Source organism: Hydra viridissima, unplaced genomic scaffold (assembly GCF_058129835.1).
Source record: "Hydra viridissima isolate aposymbiotic clone 2 unplaced genomic scaffold, HvirCarnegie_v1 scaffold_1, whole genome shotgun sequence".
In the NCBI taxonomy this organism is placed as follows: domain Eukaryota; kingdom Metazoa; phylum Cnidaria; class Hydrozoa; order Anthoathecata; family Hydridae; genus Hydra; species Hydra viridissima.
Window position 1 is genome coordinate 14,505,527 of NW_028324300.1, and position 24,791 is coordinate 14,530,317.

The window sequence follows — 24,791 nt, forward strand, 5'->3', positions numbered from 1 at the left end:
ACTAGTATTTCAAACTAGCAATTCCCAGTGGATAATGTCTTCCCAATCAGACCATATACACAACATTTTCTTTCATGAATAAAGATCTTGTTTTGCTCGCGTGTCTAATATATAAAGCCCAAAGGTTGTATGTGTGTGTGCATGTGGATGCGTTTTTTATACAATTCCAGAGTTCTGATCCGAACTTCAATAAGTTTTGCACAGACCCCTCGTTCTACCAGGGAAAGGTCATTGGCTACTTTTGTCCCAGAGTTGACTCTAGGGATTACCTTATTTACTAGGGTCACCCTGATTTACTACACAGGGTACTTACCAGCTATTATGTATGCATACTTTTACCAAGTACTTACCAGCTATTATATATGTATATTTCTAAATAAACTATTGCTTTATTTACGAAACTGATTATAACTTATGTTTTTATAACAGACTGGTCTACGTGTGTACGTCTTTGAGTGACGTGTTTTCCTAATCGGTGTTTTTTCGTTTATTTTTTTTTTTCTTTTACTACGCTTTATTCTGTGAAACCCCACATAAACTCTTCTGATTTAAAATGTCAATTAAAGTGTTGATAATAATTGCGCCAGTTGGTGGAATAATTTAAAAAAATATATTCTTTGGGTTGTGAACTTTGTGAAGAACGGCTAAACGGTAAATATGTGCACGTTAACTTTTGTAAGTTATTGCATTTTCGAAATGCATTTGTTTAAAAAATGAAAGCTTGAACAATTTACTTAAAATCGCAAAATAATCAACCTAAAACCACCGATTGTCAAACTCCAATTAAAAACCCCAGTTAGCCACTGTTATCAAACCGCGTTACTTCACTTACCAAAGATTTAAGGTGAAGTTTTTTTTGTTAGTTTTTTTAATTTTATAAAACTGCCTTTATAAATGTAAAATAATTTAGATGTAAGAACTTTTAAGAGTTTATATTTCAAATAATAAATATTATAGTATTATTGATTTATTGATGTTGCACGATTAGTATGACCTGCGTTATGTGACTACTAAAGCATTTTTAAAACTATTAACAAAAAATTATAACCAAAGAAAGAAATCAAAAAAGTTTTTGTTGAACGTGGAATCTTCGTTCTCCAAACATTTATTTATTCAATTGATTCTTTGCTCTTTTAGATCAAAACTTAATTTAACAGGTTTTTTCTGGTTAGTTAAGACTTTGTTGAGAGTTTGAGTAGCGGAAATCACCTTCGTTTGTAAAACTCAGCTGAAAAAGTACAATAGATAATTAATTAATGAGGTCATGCAACTATTCAACGAGAAGTAAGTCTCTTTTATGTATCTTTTTTGTGACCATTGAGGCGGCTTTAATATTATTTCAACTTTTAAGTCATTATCTAGTGACAGCTCCTAACTTGTTTCAAAGTAAGTTTTTTTTTTCGTTTTTTTTTAAATTTTTAAGAAAACATTGTTTTTTTCTTTAAAGTTTTCTCATCATATAAGTTTTTATTACGCTATTGAGTCATTTTTAAAAAAAGTACTCTTTAAAAAATGCAAATCTTAAATTATTTGACTTTTCTTATGCCTTGTCGATTCAACATTCATTACACACACGAAATTCTCTGTTTTTTTTTTCAAAAAAAAAACAAAAACAAAAAAAAAAAAAACTGTTTTTGATGGTATAAAAACATTTGGCTGCCAGATTTACATTAAGAAAAATATAATACCGTCAAAAGGATAAAAATTCCATAGTAAAATTTTGCGATGTCTTTACTGGCTACACCAAGTGGTTTCAAACCTGTTCTAACAACTTTATACTCTTCTAGAATTGAATAACATTTCAAAAAAATATATATGCGTTGATTATCAATATTATGATTAAGTGTTATCATTTATAAATATTATTGATAACATAAAAATTTTGATTAATTTAAAGGTGTTGTGAAAATTTTGTCATAAATAATGCAGAGCTAAATAATGCAGGGAAACTTTTACAGCTTCAGATGTAAGAGAAAACGACAGGTGGGAGACATTAAGCCATGGCTCTAAATTTGAATAAAGTTACTCGGGATTTAATTCCAATTTCAGAATTTAAGTATGTTTATTTTAATATGAATGACCAGGTTGGAACGATTTCAACTGGCTACTCTAAAAAATAAGAAAGTTCTCATTATCTACCATGTGGCTACTTTACAACGAGTATAAAAACTTATACCACAACATCTCATTTCCTTTAAAGAAGCAAAAAATTCTAAGGCGTAGAAGTTTATTTCCAAAACTTTATTTTTTCAAGACTTCAAGATTATTTATACAAAATTTTTATTCTCCTTTTTTCTATGCGTCACTTAGTACACTTTATATATATATATATATATATATATATATATATATATATATATATATATATATATATATATATATATATATATATTTCAAATAAGTTTATAATTTAAAGAATAATTAGTGGATAAATATTTGGTATAAAAGAATTTATTGCTTGTCAAGTTTAACTTTTTTACTAATCTTAATATTTATATGGATATTCTGATGGAAAGCATTTTAAAATCCCCTTTTATCATTCTTCTGAGGTTTGAATCTTCAAAAATGTTTTATATTTTTTAAGGATATGGAAATTGAAGGAAAGTTGTTGCTGACTCAGCTGATTAGAAAAAAAGTTATTTTCAAATTTTGTATAACAAAACCGAAACTTTTGATCAATGACAGCTAGAAAATTTATTCTGACACTGCACAACTTCTATATTAAATGCACAGCTTCTGTATTAAATTTCCTGACAACTTCTTTATTTCTTTATTGCTTCATGCCAAAAAATAATATCTAAATAGTTATTATCAACAATTGTTGTAACTAACCTCAGTTAGATTCATCGACTAAAATACCTAATCCTTAAACACGAGGAAGGAGGGGGGGGTTCATTTTTTTAAAATTTATCTCGCCACCCATTTCACTGGTGACTGGTGGTGACATTCAGAAACAAGCTCGACCAATACAGCTCGAGCATACTTCAGTAGTCCAAAAAAAATCTATTCTTTGAGGATATCAAGAAATTACTTTCCAAGAGTTTGTTAACTATATTTTGAAAAAAAGAGATTTTGATGAACATAGGGATTTGATGACCAAAACTATTCTCACCGTGTTCCTATTAGTATAATTACATAGGCAAAATGGAAAAATTAACTCCATACATTTAATTCTTTACTCTGAAAAGCTATATCTTAACTTGTTGCTTCTTCTGACGTAATGCGCAGAGCATAGGTCATATTAGCCCATTTTCTGATACAATTATTCAACCGCTTCGAGTATTTAGCACTTTGTAGCAAAATGAGAAATAGCTTGTTCTGTATGGGGAGGAGACATGTACTCCAGAGTTTTAAACGGGTCAAAAAAGCGCTTCGATATACCCAAACAAGAAAAACTTTTTTGACCAACAGCCTATGCATAGCGCTACTTTTCTTATATGTTTTAATTTTTCTTTTACAAGCACCTTGCCATCTTCAAATTTCGTACCAAGCTGCATGTTAAGTTTGGTTGACCCAAAAATCAACCAGGAAAAAGTATTTAACAAATTTGCTTACCCCAATTGTAAGGTTTGTTTCATTTGTTTTGTTAAATTTTCTCAATTAATTGTAGGGTAAGGTTGCTAATATTGTACCGATGCCTATATTGTACTTTTAACATAACTCGTTATTTTTACAACCCACAAGAAATTTTTTAACTTATTTTTTATATTCGCTGAATGAAATTAAGTAGTCAACTTTTTTTTTTTTGTCATCCAACTGCATTAAGGCCAGAGTAAGCTCTTGTTGGTTTGTTATTGAAGATTTCTTATTTTAGGTTTTTATGGCTAAACGTATTTCACTAAAAAAAGCAGAAGATATGATTTGTTCAGTGTACTTATGTTAAAGCATAATTTATCTAAATTCAAAGTAAATACCTAGAATTTAAAATATCTTATTTTTAGTTGTCAAATTTTTAAATTAACTGTATGTCAGATTAGTTGCGTAAATTGTACCTCAAGGCATGTCCTATATTGTAACGACGCAACCATTCTGACCGCTAAAAAACGATTGTAAAGTTTAACAAATTCCTTTTGAGATTCCAATTAGAAAAATACTTACAATACGAACTTCACCACTTAAACAAAAAAATAAAAATTTTAATATTACTCTTGTATTGACAAGCAGTCCTTAAAAAGATTCACTCTCTAGTTCAGTTTTACCAATATGTCAAGGCTGATGTATTGTTGGCTGTGCAGGTGTTAATCAAAAACAGACACAATGAAACTTTTGCCAAAAATAATGTTTTTATGCATTTTATTTTATAATATTTAGTGTGGTTGTTTTTAAAACAGATATAGTATATATTGTTTTACCTTATTTAGTATATCTTTAATACCTACCTGCCTCCTCTATTCTAATCATAGCTAACCCATTGGTAAACTTACAACTTAAATAAACATTGTGCCATATGTGATGATACTTGTTTTTGGCATTTTCCAGAAGAATAAAAGTTCCAAGTTGCATAGAGTTTATTAAATAAAAAACTTCATTTCATTATATTCTGGGCAGGTAGGTGTTATGTTATGTTTTATCAGAATATATCCAATTGCTGATTTTATAAAAACCATTCCTTTTAATCAGTTCTTTAAATCCCTTAAATCTAAAATCATAATATATTTGCAAAGCTGTAAAGTAATTGAAATCAAGAAAGTGTTACAATATTGGATTACAATGGTACAATTAAGGATCTAGTTTCCTTAATTGTACTCTTAGAGCTATTTTTTTAATTTGATTCTTCATGACTTTTTAAATTTTCAATTTTTTTAACGTCTTTTCAACAAACAATCTTTAAATTATGAAATTCAATTGAAAATCCATGTTTTCACTCAGTAGATTACCTACATTTTTTAGTTTTGTCTTAGGGGGTACAATATTGGCAACCTTACCCTACTTGAGTAATTGTATAGTACAATTAAATCACTTGTTGCCTTTTTGTTTTTACAACATTAATGCTCCTTACCTAGAAATAGGAAATTCTTGTCACAGGCAGATAAAATATTTTTAAATTCAGGAATATTCACAGTTTCGATCGAACAATCAGATGCTGTAATCTGTGCAGAACCTACAAGAAATCGGTCATTATACTCAACAGAATTTGTAGACCATTTACCACCTCTCTTGTTAATAAACTCCTGTAAATGTATGTACTTTTGCACCTCCACGAGCTGAATGAGTTTCTTTAGTTTGCCAAGTTAATATTTTTCCTTAAATCATCACTTACTTCAAACTCTTTTCTAAAAATCTGGATGATGAGTTCTAAGGTCTATGATTTTATCAATTTTTTCACAAAAAAAAGGGTTAAAATAGTTTTGAAGATGTTTTTTTTTTTTAAAAAAAAAAGTTGTTCGAAAATATTTTAAACCTTTTTTTTTTAATTCAGCATTCAGGTTTACAACGAAGGCAGGGTGGGTAAGAGGTTCAATTAAATGAAATGATTAGTGACGACCTTAAAATGCGTAATCTAACAACTATTACAACTACCTTCTTTTTTTTTTTTTTTTCTTTTCAATAGCGTTTGCTTTAATCAAAAAATTTAAATTTTCGCGAATTAAAAAATATTTCATTCATTTGTTATTGAAAATTACAAAACTATTTCTAATTTCTGTTAATCATTCTGAGGTAAGAAGTTTTCGCAATTATTTTGCGAAAAGTTTTTCTCCTTTACTTTTAAAGTAGTAACATTAAAGTAGAGAAAAATCTTTCTAAAGAATAAATGCCCTTGACTCAAAGCCTTTATAAAAAAATGTTCGGCACATTTCTTAACTAATTGTGTTAAAGTTTAAAATAATGAATTATGTCAGAAAATAGTTACTTTATTTACAAGCGCTTTTATTTATTTACGTTTTGCTTCACGTTTTACAAATGAATGTTCTTATTACACACTGCAATGGTAAATCTCTCCTTGCCTCCGCAAATTGAAAAAAAAAATCCTTTCATTAAATCTTTGCACCAGTTTTATTTGTAAACAAATGCTTTCAGACAATTACCAGTTGCGTAATAGGCTAAGTACTTTGATATTCCCCGTATTATGACGAGTTAAAAGGTGAGTCATTAAAGTAAATACAATTAATGACTCAACCGTTTGCAACACAATTCAACATTCTTTACTCGCTTCAGTACAGAAACTCCTTTACATTTACTGAAACAGCAAATATTTTATGAAAAAATATAAAAGATACAATGAAGGGAAAACCTCTAATATGGATAATTTTTGTGACCTTTTTAGCAGCTGTCATCCTCCGTGAAGTTCGAAATTATGCTTCATCGCGAATTCATTTGCTCGAAAGTAAGTTAGAAATTCATCTTTTTTTTTTTATGATTTCCTATCGCAGATAATTCTTGGAAGAAATAACAATTTAAGTATACTTTACTTTGTTGTTATATGCATCATGTTCTGCTTTGTGATGTAAGAATCATAGTATATAAAATGTTTTATATAGTTGAAATAACTTGTCTTGGAATTCCTGAATTTAACGGAACGGGTTGATACCTATGTTTTAAACAAGAATATAAAGAAGTTATTAAGCAGTCCTCATGCGTGTTCTAGTGGTAGCAGAAAACTGCTTTTTGGGTTTCTTACTTCTTGGCTGTTTTTACTTCTATGAGTATAACTTTTTTAAAAAATACTTAACACTTAAAAATTTTATGCAAAAAATAATCCTGTTAAAAATATTGATTTTCAACAGGATCATCTCTTGTCTTTAGTTCAATAATAATTCATATCATAACACTCTTCATTAAAAACATATGTAAACTGATGCATAAACTTTTCTTGATTGAAAGAAAATTTACTCTTTCATCTGTTTTTCTAAATTGATAGGCATTTTTTAAAATCATAATTAACTAAAGGCTCTATTTTTACATAATTATGTTTGTTTATTATCATAGTTGTATATGAAATAACTTTTATTTGTTGAGGTTAAGTAAAGTTGAGAGTATAAAGTTTTTTTGTTATTTTTTTTGTAAACATTTTTTTATTTGAGTTTTTCTAAAATAAAAAAATGTTTACAAAATCTAGATTGCAAAACAAAATGACATTCAGGTCAAAAAAATGTTCTCTTTCTGATAATTATCAGCAAAAGATTTTTTTCGGGCCTATTCAGGTAAAAGGACCTCAGAAAGCAGTGGGACCTCAGAATGTTAGGTTTGAATTTAACCAACATAGAACTCGATTTTTTAAATTAAGTTCTAAAAGTGTTGAATAATCTGATTAAAGAATATAATGTTCAATCATTAACAAAAAAATATTACAAATAATCCTTACAAAATAATCTAAATTACGAAGACGTTGAAAATAGTCTATAAGCAATAAACTTATTTTTTAAAAATAATTTTAAATATTTCAACCCCTTCTAAAAATAAGTTTGCAGAACCTTATCAGAAATGTTGCCTTAAGACTCTAAAAACAGTGTTCAAAAGATGCGTGCGCAGAATAAAAAGATGCGTGCGCAGAATAAAAAGATGCGTGCGCAGAATAAAAAGATGCGTGCGCAGAATAAAAAGATGCGTGCGCAGAATAAGTCCAATTTTCTTAAAATCGCTTTTTTAAATACCTAGCATTTTGAGGTGCTGCACCTAACGTTTTGAGGTACCAAATCAAAAACTATATAACAAACTTAAGTTATTGCTTTTTATCATTTTTTTATAAACTGGAGGGTTTCATCGTGATTGTAAATTCTAGTGGTATCTATATATCCCTGCCATACACCTGTTTCTAATTGATTTGCACCAATGAAAATATTACATTCTATAAGTTCTTCAGCTAATTTATTGAGGTGTTTACATGCCATTGCTTTTGTGCTGTTAAGGGCACGATTTATGGATACAGTTCCTTGTCTCTTTTTGGTTATGTACTTTTGATATTTTGCATCCCAACGCTTCCAAAAAGACTTGCTAAGCTTCTTTGTTCGGAGTGCTCGTTGAGCATTTGGTGATAGCTTAGTGATCTGACGTCAACGAAGGTTTCTACAGGCTTGCTTTCTTACTTCCGAAACATTCAACATTATCCTTGTCAACTCCAACCTGTTCAAACCTTGTAGGCACCTAAATATATCATTGAAGTAATAATACAAGAAAACTAAATAATATAAGTTTAGTTTTCTTAATGAAACATATTAAAAAACCAGGATTTTATTACAGTTTATAAATTTTCATTTCTCAATTATGTGTAGATATTACCTATTCTTGTTTCTTATATAAGAGACTAACGACTCTTCTTCATCTTTTGTAAAAATTGAACAATATTCCTTCTCGTTTCCAGTTACAATGACACCATCAATTCATTTATTAATTGTTCTAAGATCCTTAATTAGTGGAAATTTTCCTGAATTGATTGTAGCCCAACAACGTTTATTGTTGATTTGGCACCACTTAGCTGCTTCCTCTAACGGCTTACTTTTCATCATTATGACATCTCTTAGAACATTGCATCTTGATTTTCTTGTTGGTTCTAAAGGACTTTCCCATTTCTTATTTATTCTTTACTGAAAGGAAAATCAAAACACACTTTTGTACTTGCACTTTACTTTAGTAAACGCACTTTAGTTTAATTTATTCATTATTTTAAAAGCAAACACAAAAAAAACACGCTAAAGTGCGTTTTGAATGAGGTTTTGTGACGAAACTATAAGCAGAATATTCATTTCATAATGTCGAGAAGAAACTGAATGCAAACAACTTTTTTTTAATATGTTAATTAGCTTTCATTAACCTAGCGTTTTGAGGTCCCTCAACCTAGCATTGTGTAGTGGAATGCTAAAAGTATAAAAGATAAGTGAACAAAACATTAAAAAATATATTCAGCATTGAAAATAAGTAATATATGCAGAAATTCATGATAAACTAAGCAGTATTGGCAACAATACTACCTATTATTAAACCTGGCATTCTGAGGTCCCTAACGAAAAAAGCATATCCTAAATATTTATCTAAAGGCATATGAAAATTGTATTAAAAACTACTAAAATCTTTTGGCAATCTAGCAGGAGTATTATTTCAACTCTCAAAAGTAAAAACAAAGTATATGCTCAAATATTTGGGGCTTAACAAAATCTTTAAAAACACCTAACATTTTGAGATCCCTTTACCTGTATGAAATTGGTATATTAATATGAAATGCTAATTTGGTTTATGAAATATGAAAAATAAAACAAGTTTTTCTACCTTTTTGACTACTACTACTACTACTACTACTACTACTACTACTACTACTACTACTACTACTACTACTACTACTACTACTACTACTACTACTACTACTACTACTACTACTACTACTACTACTACTACTACTACTACTACTACTACTACTACTACTACTACTACTACTACTACTACTACTACTACTACTACTACTACTACTACTACTACTACTACTACTACTACTACTACTACTACTACTACTACTACTACTACTACTACTACTACTACTACTACTACTACTACTACTACTACTACTACTACTACTACTACTACTACTACTACTACTACTACTACTACTACTACTACTACTACTACTACTACTACTACTACTACTACTACTACTACTACTACTACTACTACTACTACTACTACTACTACTACTACTACTACTACTACTACTACTACTACTACTACTACTACTACTACTACTACTACTACTACTACTACTACTACTACTACTACTACTACTACTACTACTACTACTACTACTACTACTACTACTACTACTACTACTACTACTACTACTACTACTACTACTACTACTACTACTACTACTACTACTACTACTACTACTACTACTACTACTACTACTACTACTACTACTACTACTACTACTACTACTACTACTACTACTACTACTACTACTACTACTACTACTACTACTACTACTACTACTACTACTACTACTACTACTACTACTACTACTACTACTACTACTACTACTACTACTACTACTACTACTACTACTACTACTACTACTACTACTACTACTACTACTACTACTACTACTACTACTACTACTACTACTACTACTACTACTACTACTACTACTACTACTACTACTACTACTACTACTACTACTACTACTACTACTACTACTACTACTACTACTACTACTACTACTACTACTACTACTACTACTACTACTACTACTACTACTACTACTACTACTACTACTACTACTACTACTACTACTACTACTACTACTACTACTACTACTACTACTACTACTACTACTACTACTACTACTACTACTACTACTACTACTACTACTACTACTACTACTACTACTACTACTACTACTACTACTACTACTACTACTACTACTACTACTACTACTACTACTACTACTACTACTACTACTACTACTACTACTACTACTACTACTACTACTACTACTACTACTACTACTACTACTACTACTACTACTACTACTACTACTACTACTACTACTACTACTACTACTACTACTACTACTACTACTACTACTACTACTACTACTACTACTACTACTACTACTACTACTACTACTACTACTACTACTACTACTACTACTACTACTACTACTACTACTACTACTACTACTACTACTACTACTACTACTACTACTACTACTACTACTACTACTACTACTACTACTACTACTACTACTACTACTACTACTACTACTACTACTACTACTACTACTACTACTACTACTACTACTACTACTACTATCGATTAATTTTACATTTTTGTATTTTCAACTTCAGATTGCACTTTACAGAGCACTTTACACTGATTGAGACCAATGTTTTTATTCAATTCTAAATAAGAATAAAATTCTCATAAAAATGGGGGGAGGGGGGAAGAGAAAATTTAGTAATGCCCAGCATTCTTACAATTACAAATAATTGTAACTTAAAAAATGACCGATAATGGAGTTGTGGTTTGAAAAATACTATTCTGAATGAAATATTTTTCCAGGCAGTTATGTGCTTAATACAAAGAGTTGCCTCAATCGATGGTACAGACCAAGCTTAGAAGGATTTCGAAAATGAGTCGATTTTTTATTTTTTGAATCAAATTATGATCGAATCTAGAAAGGGTAAAATCTATATTATATATATATATATAATATTTTATGTAATATTTCGGCTCATATAGTTTGATAATGGCTCTCACCATATGAGCCGAGATATTACATAAAAAAGAAAAAGAAACAATAGTATGATAGCGTATATGATGTTTTAATAATTATATATATATATATATATATATATATATATATATATATATATATATATATATATATATATATATATATATATATATATATATATATATATATATATAACATTTACGGACCCCTTTTCGAACTTTTTCATATTTCGCTCAAACCAATACGCCTCATATTATTAAATTAAAAATTCGCCTTTAAGGTTTTATTGCTCACTATTTTTAGTGAGACGCAACGTCTCGTATTGTATCGTAAGCAAGACTTATAAGCTAATAAAATTATGATTTAAAAGAGAAATAATAAAGCTAGTAACTGTCTCTTTTTAAACAATTATGGTCTCTAAATGACTTGTTATAGGAATAAATATGTATGAAAGGAAATTCCATATTGCATCTTTATTAACCACGCCAAAGTGAAAAAAACTTATTTGAAAAAAAAAAAAAGTGCTCCAAAAACGGTTTTTTATTTTCCAAATCACCTGTACTGTTTAGTTATTTAATTTTCCAAACCACCAGTACTGTTTAGTTATTTTATTTTTCAAACCACCTGTACTATTTAGTTATAAACAAGATTTTGAGGATACTCTGTCGATGTCCAAAAACTATATCAGGTTAAAACAGGCGGGTTTCGGAGTTCTGATGTTCAAAATTGGTATTTTCCAGAGGTGGTACCAAATTTAAACTTTTTTTCTATTCATACTACTGTCAAGTAATGTTTTACAAAAAAACTGCATTAATCATAACCTTCGAACAATATTAACCAGAAAATTCAGTATTTCTTTAAATTTTTTATTTCTATTTCAAGCAAGTTGGAAATATTCTTAATTCTTGAAAAAGTTTTGTTTTGTTTTGTTGTTTTTTTTTTTTTTTTCATTAACATTATCAGCTAATTATATATTCGCCAACTGTAGATTCGCTAATTTTAGATGTTCTGATTGGATATTAAGGTTAAACTTCTCATGGATGATATGATGCACAGTTAATGTTTTCCATGAAGTTGTTTTAAATGGCAAAACAGAAAACTTTACTGAGAAGTGATGAAGTTCTCATTGATGTTACATATGATACAATTACTCAATGTCCAGGTAAACTAAACCTCTCAAAGAAAGGTTTTGCATACAAAAGACTTTTATTTACGATGAGTTTTGATACAAATCTTGAAAAAAAAATACAGCCATGACAGCGATGAAAGAATTGTGTGAATAAATGTGCCAGATGTAGAAATGATTATAACCACGACGTATTTTAGCCCAAAGTTAAATAGATTTCATGAGCAATTATCAACTATTCTGGAATGAAAATCATAAATGAAACTGTCAGAAATGCATTTTCAAACATGGTGTACAACAAAAATCTAAAGGTTGTATTCATAAATGGGAGTCAGTAAAATAGAAAAAAAAACGGACTTTTACAAATTCTACTGTATCGAAAAAAAAATTGGTTAAGGCATTTAAAAAACTTTCACACCAATACCGAAAAGGAATGATACTGTTTGCCATTTTATTTTGCAAATTAACATCAGCCATCATTGGTTTTGCTTTGTGGCACATAAATGTTTCTGTTTCCAATTAGCTTTAAAGTAAGTTTTATGAGATATATTCAAACCTACGCTGGTGGTGTTCAATGCTGTAAAAAAAAAGCGGTTTTTATTTTATTATATTTAATGCAAGTTTACAATGCAATTCGTTCAGCCATGTAAAGATGCAATTCGAGTCTACTGACTCTAATTGTATTGCATAACTTTTCTTTTTTTATAAATCTCCTTTTTCTCTTTCAAAATATTCTTTTACTTCTTTTTCCTTGCATTCTTTTTCAAAATCTTTTTTTTTTCTCTTTTAGAAAACTCCTTTTTTTAAAAATTCTTCTAAGAAAATCCTCCTAACTATTCTCCCGTAAAATCTTTCTAGATTTTCTTAATTCTTTTTATGTATGACCTGCTCATAACTCTTAAATCAAGTGTTATTCTAGCAAAGAGAATGGTTTAATTAGTTTAAACAGGTTTAACCAGTAAATCTTTTGATTAACGTTATCTAGCAGGCAAAAAGAAATCTAAAATGAATTTAGTATGCATTTCAAAACTGGTCTATAAGATGTCTGAGTTCACGTCGTGAAAGAAAGCTAAATAGATGTCTGTATTATAGACATTTTATTTGATAAAAAATAAATAGAATAGATGTATATTACACATCTTTTATGCATCTAAAATGATGCCTCTTTATCAAATTTTTGTGTGTGTTTGCATTGATGATTTCTAGTCTCGACTTGTATGTAAAAATCATAAAATAGTTGCAAAAATGGTGCATGGCTTAGTAATTGAATTATAATCAATTTATCAGTGAAGTTACATTTCAGTTCCTGGTATTACTTTATTTTTCATGCACTTGCAAGAGTGAGTGTCCACAATATGTTTCGGCTGTCTTGCACTTTCGTTTCATCGAATACAATATTTTTGAGTCGAGCAAATTCTGAAACTTATGTTTTTACTTTTTTTCGTTTTCTCTTCTCACAGTTTCAAAAATTCTAGTTTTGTAGAATTTAAAACTGATGCTGGTATTTTAACGGCTCCTGAGGAATATTCAAAATTATCTCTGCAACGTCAAATTTCGTCCCAACAGTGTGAGATTTTTTTAATAACGTTTTGTTTCAACTCCACCATTAACTTTTTTTGTTTGGAAAAAATATCTTTGCCAAGGCTTTTAGTTTTTTTTTTAATAGATTTTGGTCAATAATATTGGCATTTATATTTAATTGACTCCATACAATTTTAAAATTAATCGTATTAACAAAATCACAAAATTCTTTTTCCCACCTTCAAGAATAATTTTAAAAATTCAAACATTTTAAAGCTTCTTGAATTAAGCATGATATTTATAAAAAATGAAAACCCTTTAAAATAGTTATAAATCGTATTTTTCCAATAATAGTGTTTGTCATCGAGTCTGTTTGTGGAGATAAGCCTCTCGACATGCTGAAAATGTATAGGGTGATCGAAAATCACTATTGAAATTGCAAACCCAATCCTCTTGATTTTGCCCAAATATTTCAATATCTATTTTTTAAGAAGGCAGAATGGATTCTACTTCTTTTTTCTGAAATTAGATGTTCTAACGTTTTCAAAAGTTTAACTCATCCCAGCAAACATTTAGTCTAAAAAAGACGTCTTAAATATGTCTTTTAGACGTATTAGACGTTTTTTATACATTTAAAAGACGTCTTTTTTAGACTCGATGTTTGCTGGGATTATTCTTAGAAAAATTTTTTTTTGACACAAAGCTTATATACACCATTGACTTCTACCGATTAGGGTCTATATTTGGTAAATCTAGTTTGCAATCAAATAATATGAGATGAGGCTAGTTCTGAGTTGTCTGGTTAAAAATTAGTATAACGAAAGAATTTGCTTTAAAAAGCAGACCCTTAATTTTTATAAACAAAAGGTTTGAAAATGCTTTTAACTCATTGTGTTAATTTTAATGTGAACGTTCTGTAAATTAAACTAAGTTAAAACTTTGTTATTTTTGTGTATGCTTTAGATTGCATAAATGTTGTTATCAAAAAAGAGGGTCAGACTTATAAAAAGGTATGTCTATTTTATAAAAACTTGAGGCAAATGACTTTATAAATTACCAAAAGTTGTGTAAAAATAACTTGCTCATATAAAAGTGATTTACTTTTCATGTAAATTTAATTTTTTTATTTATTTTTTTTTATTTGTCAAGATACAGAACATCTAAAATATTTCTTGAAAATTCTGAATTAATAATTTGTGTAAACTTGTTTGGTTTTTCGTAAAATCAACTCTTAATTCGATTCTATTAGCAATGGCCAAAATTTAATGTTAGTAACTACTGTTTTTTTTTTTTTTAAACTCTTCCATTTTTGAATGTCATTTTAAAAAATTAAATGAAAATTAAATTTTAGATTAATATTAATAATAAAGTTAAATTAAAAAAACAATAATATTAATAATAAACTCAAATTAAAAAATAATAATGATATTAATGAAGTCAAATTAAAAAAAAAAAAAAATTAAACTACCGTGGTGTGACCTAACAAAGTCCAATGCTTTAAGAAGGTCCTAATTTAGGAAATGACAAATTTCGTATATATAAAAGAGACATTTGCGAAAAATAACTTAGTTGTTTTAACTAGATATCTAGTTAGATAAAATAACTAAATCTTTTTTTCTAAATGTTTATTTTATGTATTCGAAACTTGTCATTTCTTATATTAGGACTTTCTTAAAGCATAGGACTTTGTTAGGTTACGCCACGGTAGTTGGTACCACGCATATGCACGCAAAAATATTATTGTATGCGCATACAAATGAAACTGATGATATTTTATGAATACGAAAAAATTACTTTAACTTCCTTCGACAAAGCACAAAATATGTTATTTTGGTATTGCGTTGGTATTCAATTACATCTATTGAAACAAATAATTTTCTTTCTCGGGTTTATTTAAAGCAAGTTATCTAATATTTTTTCAAAAGTAAAAAGTTATTAACTCAGGGTCCCATTTAGAACTCAACCAATGTATAGGTTAAACACTAAGAGACGCCACCTCTCTTAGATTACGGTCAATTTTCAAACTAAATATAATGCTAATTAACAAATAATTTTTTAAGACTTAACGAAACTTCAGGACATTTGTATCGGTTCCTAACCCACGTAAACATGATTGTCTGTTAGAACAATCAAAGGCGTTTCACTTCGCGCTTTGCGTTTGATAGTTCATTAATTCGGATTCAAATATTTGTTTGACTTTTTCAGGTGTTGAGTGCCCTCTTCTTATGGTCTTACAAATTTTATTCCTCTTCACTAAACCAACAAAACGCCTCTCCTCTCTTCGTGCCCCCTTTTTTAATTTAGAAACAAAAACACTAAAGAAATGGATTGTTGTGCTTGACAGGTACCCAATGCGCGCGTAAAATTCAAATACTAAGAGATTTTGTCTGAGATGATTTAATGCACATTTTATGGTGATTATTTTGTGTGATCAATGACACGAAATTTGAGTTAAACATGGCAGAAAACAAAAGCAAGAACTATATGAAAAGCCACATGAGAGATTATAGAGGTTTTAACAATTTTTTAATGCTAATGAGTAAGAGAATTTAATGAAAATGATACTGACTCCAATTCATTTTGTCTTGCGTACATTCCCCCCTTACATGGGTAATTTTAAATATTTTGAAGAAGAAGAACAAAAAGATGAAGATGTCATTAGAAATCATTAATGAGATAGGGTTACAGACAACCAGTGAATAAGTACTCAATTACAACAACCAATCGCAACTAAATCACTAATGAATGCTGAAAAATAGCGTTGACTATCATTTACTTTTTTAATAAGGTATGCCAACTTTATAACATTATAAGCCTTAAAAGTAAATATATTCTTCGAGTATATATGCTTTTACGTGAAAAGATTAAACCAGCAAAACTATATATGGAAGTACAATTTGCAAATATTTAAAAAAAATTTTCATGTAACATTTGTTTTCCGTCAACTTTGTTTGTATAGGGAAGTAAAAGTTGTGATTTAGGAAACTGGTAAAAAGTGTTGTTTAGGAAAAAGTTAAAAAAGCGAACACCTCATTGAAAAATAGGTTAAATTTGGACGCAGATAATGTAAGGGGTAAATTCGGACAGCATTATATTATTTAGGAAAACATCTTTATATGATCAATAATGAACATTTACGTGTCTCTATACATATAACAACATTTTTAAATATAAACTTACTCTTTCGTGCTTTATCGGTTTCCCACCATTTTTTGATATGAGGCTGTTGAGCAAAGGATACTTCGATAGGAGAGTCATTAATGTTAAGCTGTTTAAGAACAATTATCAAGACTGAAATTGGACAAAATACTTTATGCATCGGTACAAAGAGCAACACGCATATCACTTTTCACAGAACTTTAAATGGTGCAGCACTTGGACGCAACTCAGTAAAGACCTACTTTACTAAGCTGGAGAATGAGATACAGGGTATTCCTCCAGAAAACGATATTACTTTGGATAAGGCCATTTTGGTGGATCATCCTGGCCTTTTTTGTCAGTGACGCGCTCATTGGGTATAGAAGTGTCAAAGATTGCTAAAAAATGTACACACTTCTGGAGCAAATACTTGCACTAGGGAACCATGTGCCGTACCCTTTTTCGGTTTTGTTCGTTTTATCTTGCTTAGCTCCTCTTCTTTCTGCCTCATTCCCCACTCTTATTGTACATACTGAATTTATTGGTATCTGGAATAACTCTCAAAACTTTATGCCAACTCAGGAGAAAATCTTTTGCGATTTACGTAGAGTTACTTTTACGATTAAAAATAAAAAAAAAAATTAAATAAAATTTTAAATTTTCATGAAAAACATAAGTTAATTTTTAATTTTTTTTTCTTGCAAATTCTTTTACTTATGTGTTTTGAAAAAATAATTTGTTAAACATTTGAATCCTAAGATGATACAATAAAATTTAAAATGAAGGTTTAAGGTTTTTCTATTGCATGAATAGTGCTTCTTGCAATCAAACCCAGACTCTTAGATTAAAATTTGCCAGATTGTTATGGGGTACTGTCTTTTTTTGCGTTAAAAATCTTTTTTTTGTTTAATCACGAAGTAGGAAACATAAAGCAAAATACTTTCATGTGATTTACCAACAGGGACCTGGGACCTATAAACAGTTTTTAAATAATTTCCGAAAGGATAAACTTCAGAAATATTTGTGATAACTTTATTCCAGCTTTCAGGCTAATAGTTTACATTAAACAGATTCAATAAAATAACTTTCAGGCTAATAGTTTACATTAAATAGATTCAATAAAATAACTTTCAGGCTAATAGTTTACATTAAATAGATTCAATAAAATAACTTTCAGGCTAATAGTTTACATTAAATAGATTCAATAAAAGAAGGCAAGTTTATATGAATTGTGGATAAAATTTAAAGTGTACTTAGTAAATAATTTTTAAATAATTAGCGTTTCATGAAAGATTGTTAGAAGTAATAAAGACTTACTTCAAACTATTTACTTTATTTAATTAAAGCTAATAGCTGTTAATATATAATAGCTATTAGATCAAGTTAAAGCTAATTTCAATTAAAGCTAACACCAACATTCTTTTTTTAAAGACTTTCTTTAAAAAAAGAATGTTGGTGTTAGCTTTAATTGAAACAAGAACGATTCCGGACACTACAGGTTTGTATAAACGTGTGAGGTTAATTGGTATGGATCACGTTAGATTCGGGGGTCTGTTGAGCTTAAAATGATAATCAAATCCAGTCGCCCATACTTCCACACATAAGTAAGAAACTTCAGCCTAAAAAAACCGGGAGTTTTCATCTTAACTGTTTTTTTATTTTAAAGTAAATGTTGTGGTCTTATCTAGAATCTTAAAAGTAATATGGGGAGAAATTTGTTTGTCCCGAGATAATAGGAGTTCAATTGCCAAAATTAGAAAATTAAAAATTGTGTTAAAAGGGAAAAGTTTTAGGCATAAAAAATCATAAAATAGCAGCAAGTTTATTAACTTAATCATTTTATCAAAAGATCTTTTTTTCCACACTCGGAAAAAGTCTGGACGATAGCCATACATAATACACACATATATAATTAGTTCATATTTAAAGTAGTATAAATGGTTTTTTTTGTATGTAGAGGAAACATACTTTTTACATAAAAACATTTTAATTCACCATATTAATCGTCTGCCATTTGAATTTTCAAAAACATTTTGATTTCTTAAGGGTACGGAAGCTAAAAGAAACATTTTGCAAACTCAGCAGCTCAGAAAAGAAGCTCTTTTCAAATTTTGCATGACAAAACCGAAATCTGTGATCAATGACAACTACAAAATTTATTCAGACGCTGCAAAACTTCTTTATTGCTTCATACCAAAAGCTGCATCTACAACGTGGAAGAGAGTTTTCCAAGTCCTCACTGGAAACTTCACTTATGAACAGATTTTAACTATTGACAAAAACGAGGTCAGTTTTTTTTATCAATTGATTAGAAAACTTGATTTACAATTTGAGACAGCTTAATGTGCTTTTTTACACTGGAACGAACTCTCTGCAAATGGATTTGTTAAAAACATATTACGATATGCATATAACCATATGTATTGCCATTGAGCTATCGACAAAGTGCGATATCTTTAGCAGACAATAGCTTTGTTTCTACCTTGAGTAAACGAATCTTTTTAGATATATTAGCTTCTTTTTTGTTTGGATTTCTATTGTAATTTTATAGCTTTAGACATAAATTAGAAAAATTTAATTCTCGAACTAAAAGAGCGAAATTTCTTTTAACTGGTAAGTAATAATATACACTGCTTTCTCTTTAATAATCGTAGGACAATTTTTACCGCTCTTATTTAGGTTCATCGACTTAATTACACAATGCTTAAACATCTCAACGGTTCAGAAAAACAACTTCGCGAATGGGGGTATTATTCTTTTCTTATAACGCGTCATCCGTTTGAAAGACTGGTAGCGACATTCAGAAATAAGTTCGAAGACCCATATACCTTGTATTTCAGACAAGCATACGGCTGGGACATACTTAGTCTGTCACGAAAAAACTTGACCCGAGAGGAATTCAAGAAAGGAGTTACAATTACGTTCCAGGAGTTTGTTAACTACATTTTAAAGAAAAAAGATTTTGATGAACATTGGGATTTGATGACAAAACTGTGTTCACCTTGTTCTCATAAGTATGATTACGTAGGAAAAATGGAAACATTAACTGAGGACTCTCTTGCAATCCTAAAAAATGCACATTTAAATGAGAAATTTAATTTTCCAGTCAATGCGAGCGATCGATATTTATTAAAATCCAGCGACATCATGCAAAAGTACTTTTCAAACTTAACAAAGACAGAAGTCAAACAGCTTTATGATCTTTATGAAGACGACTTTCTTGCTTTTGGATACAACCCTTCGGTCTTTTAAAAGGTTTACAATGATATAAACTAAATTCTAAAAATATTTGTGGTTTGGAAGATTCAAGTTTCAACACGATAATCATTTTTAATATATTTGTCAAATACTATATAGATATTCAATTATCACGTGTCAAAACAGGAGCAGTTTGTTGTATTTGCTTTTTTTTTTTTATTGAACTTTAGCGAGCACTTTCAATGAAATTTTACAAGTTCACCTGTTTAGTTATTAAATAGGCCTGTTCCACTTTTTATTCTCAATCGCTTTTATTTGTTTGTGACTGAAATAAAACCGAACCAGCTTGTAAGGAGAGTTAGCATCTATTGCTAGGATGCATCGCTTTGATAAAAAAATGTGATGTTTTTCTTACAAAATCAGATACGAGGAGATGTGGAGAATTTTCTTTAAATCGCAAGAAGAAAAATTAGTACACTATTAAATTATAACAAACACGTAAGTTGCTATACCAATAGAAAAGAAATACACTGTTCGTAATTTAAATAGGTTTGAACGAAATCCTATCAGTTCAAAAAGCTGTATAATTATAAAAAACATTTATTTCTGAAGGTATGGGAAACTAATAAAATTTACCAATTGCAAGATTTCAATGGCACTTGACTCCTATTACTGGGTAATCAATCTTCTAAAGGCCAGGTAAAAGATGATACCACCTTTGTGCGAGATGTTGTCTCCTATGACACAGACGTAGGGAGAAGAACTTTGATGTCCTCCAAGCCAGCTGGGTGTTGATCTGGAACATATGGATGTACAATTTTATTCTCCACCTTGGTACATTTTCTCAAATACTCAACAAAGATTTTCTTAGCAACTTCCAAAACTATGGGCACATAATGTTTTGGTTTCATGCCCTTTTCAGAATGAAATTCAATAAGAACAAACGTTTCCTTCTTTACATCATTTACAGCAACAAAACCCAGATGAAAACCATCATCCTCACATACTTAAGGCATGCTATCGGAAAAATCTGCCCACCTTTATTGATTAAAAAAGGATGTAAGAAAGCTTAAATGTATTTAAATCAATATGTATCTGAAAAATTAAGACTGTAAAGATTACATATTAATAGGGAAAAAACAAAAAAAAAATTAAGTTTTACAGAAAATTCTGACTTTCTTTTTGATGCCTCCCATAAGCTTCTGGACAGAGTGATTTTTGTAAGTTTTAGTAGCGTAATCCTATTTTTTCTTCAAATCTGTAGCTGATTTTACTGTTTTTCCACTTAAATTCAATTTCTTTTTTATGATGGCCCAATATTTTTCAATAGGACGTAATTCGGGGCAGTTTGGAGGATTCATCGTTTTTGGAACCAACATCACTCCATTATCATCGTTAAACTTTTGAGCATCTTTTGAGTAATGTATTGTGGCTAAATCAGCCCAAAACAATACTGAAGTACTTCTATGAGCTTTAATTAGTCGTTTTATACGAGAAAGACAACATTACACGTATTCCGAAGATTTCATTGTGCCCAAACAAACATGAATTGGCGATTTTTTGCCGCAAGAGCAAAGTGCCTGCAAAATCATCAATTTTTTCGAAAATTTATCAGTCATTACATACTTGTATTTATCACTCACATTTCCTCTTATTTTAGAAGCATAGTAACACTGCCCAGGAATTTGTTTAAAATCCATTTTAACATAAGTTTCGTCATCCATCAAAATGCATCCATTATGTTTTGTTAACAAGTTGTCATACAACTTTCGAGCTCGACTCTTTGCAGTTGAGTTTTGTTTATCGTTTCAGTTTGGCATTTTAACTACTTTAAAACTTTGATATCCAAGTCTCTGTCGCCATTTGTGTACAAAAAAATTGGAAACTTTCAGTTTTTTCGCTCGATATCTATCAGACCAATCAGGATGTTCTCCCAATGAAGTCTCCAACCGTTAGAGAGCTCTAGGATTTGCTGTGCGTTTTTTTCGACCACTTCCTTGTTTTCTCTGAATAGTTTTCTGTTCTGTAAACCGTTTAAGAACAGTGTCTACAGTTCTTCTTGATATTTTTAATGATTTCGCTAACTTTCTATTCGATAAAGTTGGATTTTTTAAGTGTTTAAGCCAAAATGTTCTATTATACAAACACTACCACACACAAAAAATTATTTTCAAAAAACGACCGTTAACTAGCTTTACCTCACCGCAAAAGGTGGGCAGATTTTTCCGATAGCATGCCTTACTCAATGCTGAACTGTCATCAGCTGTGTCATTCAGCACCTCTGCTCATTATCATCCTCATCACTGTCCAAAGTGTTAGCATTGATTTGTTTATTTTCAGTTCCTTCAAGCACCAGTTTCCTATTTGACTTCTTCGCCTTTCTTTGCTGCCTCAGTTCAGCGTCTTCTCTGATTATTTTCATTTCTGGACTGGACGTGGCTATCATGGTTCTTCCTCTTTTACGTCATTTGGTCGATTCTTTCCTCATAGGTGCCTGAAACAATTCAAATCAAAAGAAGTTTATTAGGCTACCCACAGCACATGGTTATTAATGTTAAAGCCAAACAAAAGCTATTATTCTTATTCCTTTTTTCTGTTCGATAACTTCCAAAACAGCCACTAACATTGCTCTTGGAGGTAAAAGTCCTATATTTTATTGCTGACGTTAAAAAATGAAAAATTATAACTATAGCATAGTTTACATTCTTATTCAAATAGAATTTAGTTGATAAAAAAAAATATGAGAACTGGGACAGTCATGGGATAACTGGGACAGCGTGTCCCAATTCGCCCAATTGCCAGTTTCCACACTATATTATTTCTCATCAGTCTAAACCTTTAGCAAACGTCATATCCTTTGAACAGTTACACATTAGCATAGGTAGCAACTATCATATCAGCATTAATAATCATTTAGCTGCATTATCTATTGAACAATTAACTTTGAAAACATATTAAACAAACAAGTTTTGAGGGTTAAAACCAAATTATTGGCATTGTACTTACTGCAAGAATCCAAGACTGGCTTCCGTCAAAAATGTTAAAGAGGATGTCAAGGGCTGCATAAAATGGTTTGCAAAATTTTGATTCGCTGAAAAAGTAAGAAGCTGCATGGGGTGCCCCAGTTCCCCAATGTTTAACTACAGAAATATATACCGTTAAGGAAAAATCACTTATACATAAAATGAACATAAATACAGTAAAAAACATTTGTCGCAGTTTTAAAGAATTCAGTATTTAATATTTACTAAGCATTTGAGTATCGTTATCGAAATATTGAAACTAACCGATATATTTTACGATAATGGGTTTCAATATGTTTTGATATGATCCAATATGTTTCGATATAAATTCGATAAAATATTGACTGGGTTTCGATATTCACGAGAACAATATCGTTTTTAGCGAAAAATATCGCTTTAATTATTGTTAAAAAATGTAAAACGATATTTTTTGAGTTTCGATATGATTCAATGCGTTCCAATAAAATATCGTTTGGTCATCGAAACTTTTAGATATTTTAAAATATTTTGTATTAGATATAACTAAATGTTAAGTTAAAAATATTCTTTTTACTTATTTTGCAATATATTTTCTAAATCTATTCATTAAAATATTGATAAAAAGCCGTTTTTAAGATAAAGTTGTTAAAAACGGCTTAGATGGTTAGGAGGACATTTTAACTGTTTATTATATTAAATAAAAACAAAAGAACTCCAAAAAATTTTTAATTTTTTAAAAAAGAAAGTTTTTTTTCTTTAAATACCTATAACAGTTGTGGTTAAAAACTCCTTTCAGAAAAAAACATGAAACTCCTAAAAGTTTCTCCCTAAACCTTTTTCGAATGATTTTCTCAAACTTTTGTAATAATTAAATAAGACTATGGATTGAACAAATAAGACAATTAATTTTATCTTTATGTTCGTTAATGTTACTGTTTTAATATCTATTTCATGTTTCATGTTGTCATGTTGTCATGTTGTCATGTTGTCATGTTGTCATGTTGTCATGTTGTCATGTTGTCATGTTGTCATGTTGTCATGTTGTCATGTTGTCATGTTGTCATGTTGTCATGTTGTCATGTTGTCATGTTGTCATGTTGTCATGTTGTCATGTTGTCATGTTGTCATGTTGTCATGTTGTCATGTTGTCATGTTGTCATGTTGTCATGTTTCATGTGAGTCATGTTGTCATGTTGTCATGTTTCATGTGAGTCATGTTGTCATGTTGTCATGTTGTCATTGTGAGTCATGTTTCTCTAAAATATGTTTTAAAACAGGTTTTAGAGAAACATTGACTCATATTAAAACAATAAAAAAATGAGACAAATAATGTGATAAAGTAATATTAGTTATAACATTTGTAAGTTCGCGATAGTTCTTTCAGAACTTTGTCAATTTATTTGGCTGTTAATGAAGTATAGCTTTTCAGCTGATTCTCAAGCTTCTTTGGTCGCTCCAATCTCAAAGTTTTTATCCTTCAATCGGGCTCTCTCAGCGTTGTGAAGTTTTTTCACTTTGTGAAATGTAGTTTTAGACACTCCAAAAATACGAATTACTACAATTGTAGGGAATTCCACTTGAATCTAATTTATAACTTAAGTTCTTTAGACTTCTTTTGTAAAAAGTTTAGTTAGAATGTTTTTTA

The 24,791-nt window shown here is 29.6% G+C and overlaps 1 protein-coding gene and 1 long non-coding RNA gene across 2 annotated transcripts; one reads left to right on the top strand and one right to left on the bottom strand.

Annotated features, from left to right (window-relative positions):
* The first annotated feature begins 6,118 nt into the window (after positions 1-6,118).
* Positions 6,119-20,370, top strand: LOC149893485 (carbohydrate sulfotransferase 11-like). The gene is made up of 4 exons (XM_090099626.1): positions 6,119-6,325; positions 14,772-14,818; positions 18,993-19,232; positions 19,626-20,370. Exons 1-4 carry the CDS (start codon positions 6,220-6,222, stop codon positions 20,196-20,198), a joined length of 966 nt encoding a protein of 321 aa, XP_089955752.1. The 5' UTR covers positions 6,119-6,219; the 3' UTR covers positions 20,199-20,370.
* Positions 7,481-17,507, bottom strand: LOC145184356 (uncharacterized). The gene is made up of 3 exons (XR_016456175.1): positions 16,989-17,507; positions 8,218-8,522; positions 7,481-8,082 (listed from the first exon to the last, which is right to left on the bottom strand). It is a non-coding gene; the product is annotated as an uncharacterized LOC145184356 (long non-coding RNA).
* Positions 20,371-24,791: the final 4,421 nt, after the last annotated feature.

Bases quoted from the DNA above. Each gene is read 5' to 3' on its own strand.
- LOC149893485 (XM_090099626.1), top strand. From the start codon at position 6,220: ATGAAGGGAAAACCTCTAATATGGATAATTTTTGTGACCTTTTTAGCA. The intron at 6,326-14,771 runs GTAAGTTAGAAA...TGTATGCTTTAG, and splicing joins GCGAATTCATTTGCTCGAAA to ATTGCATAAATGTTGTTATC. The intron at 19,233-19,625 runs GTCAGTTTTTTT...GCTCTTATTTAG, and splicing joins TAACTATTGACAAAAACGAG to GTTCATCGACTTAATTACAC.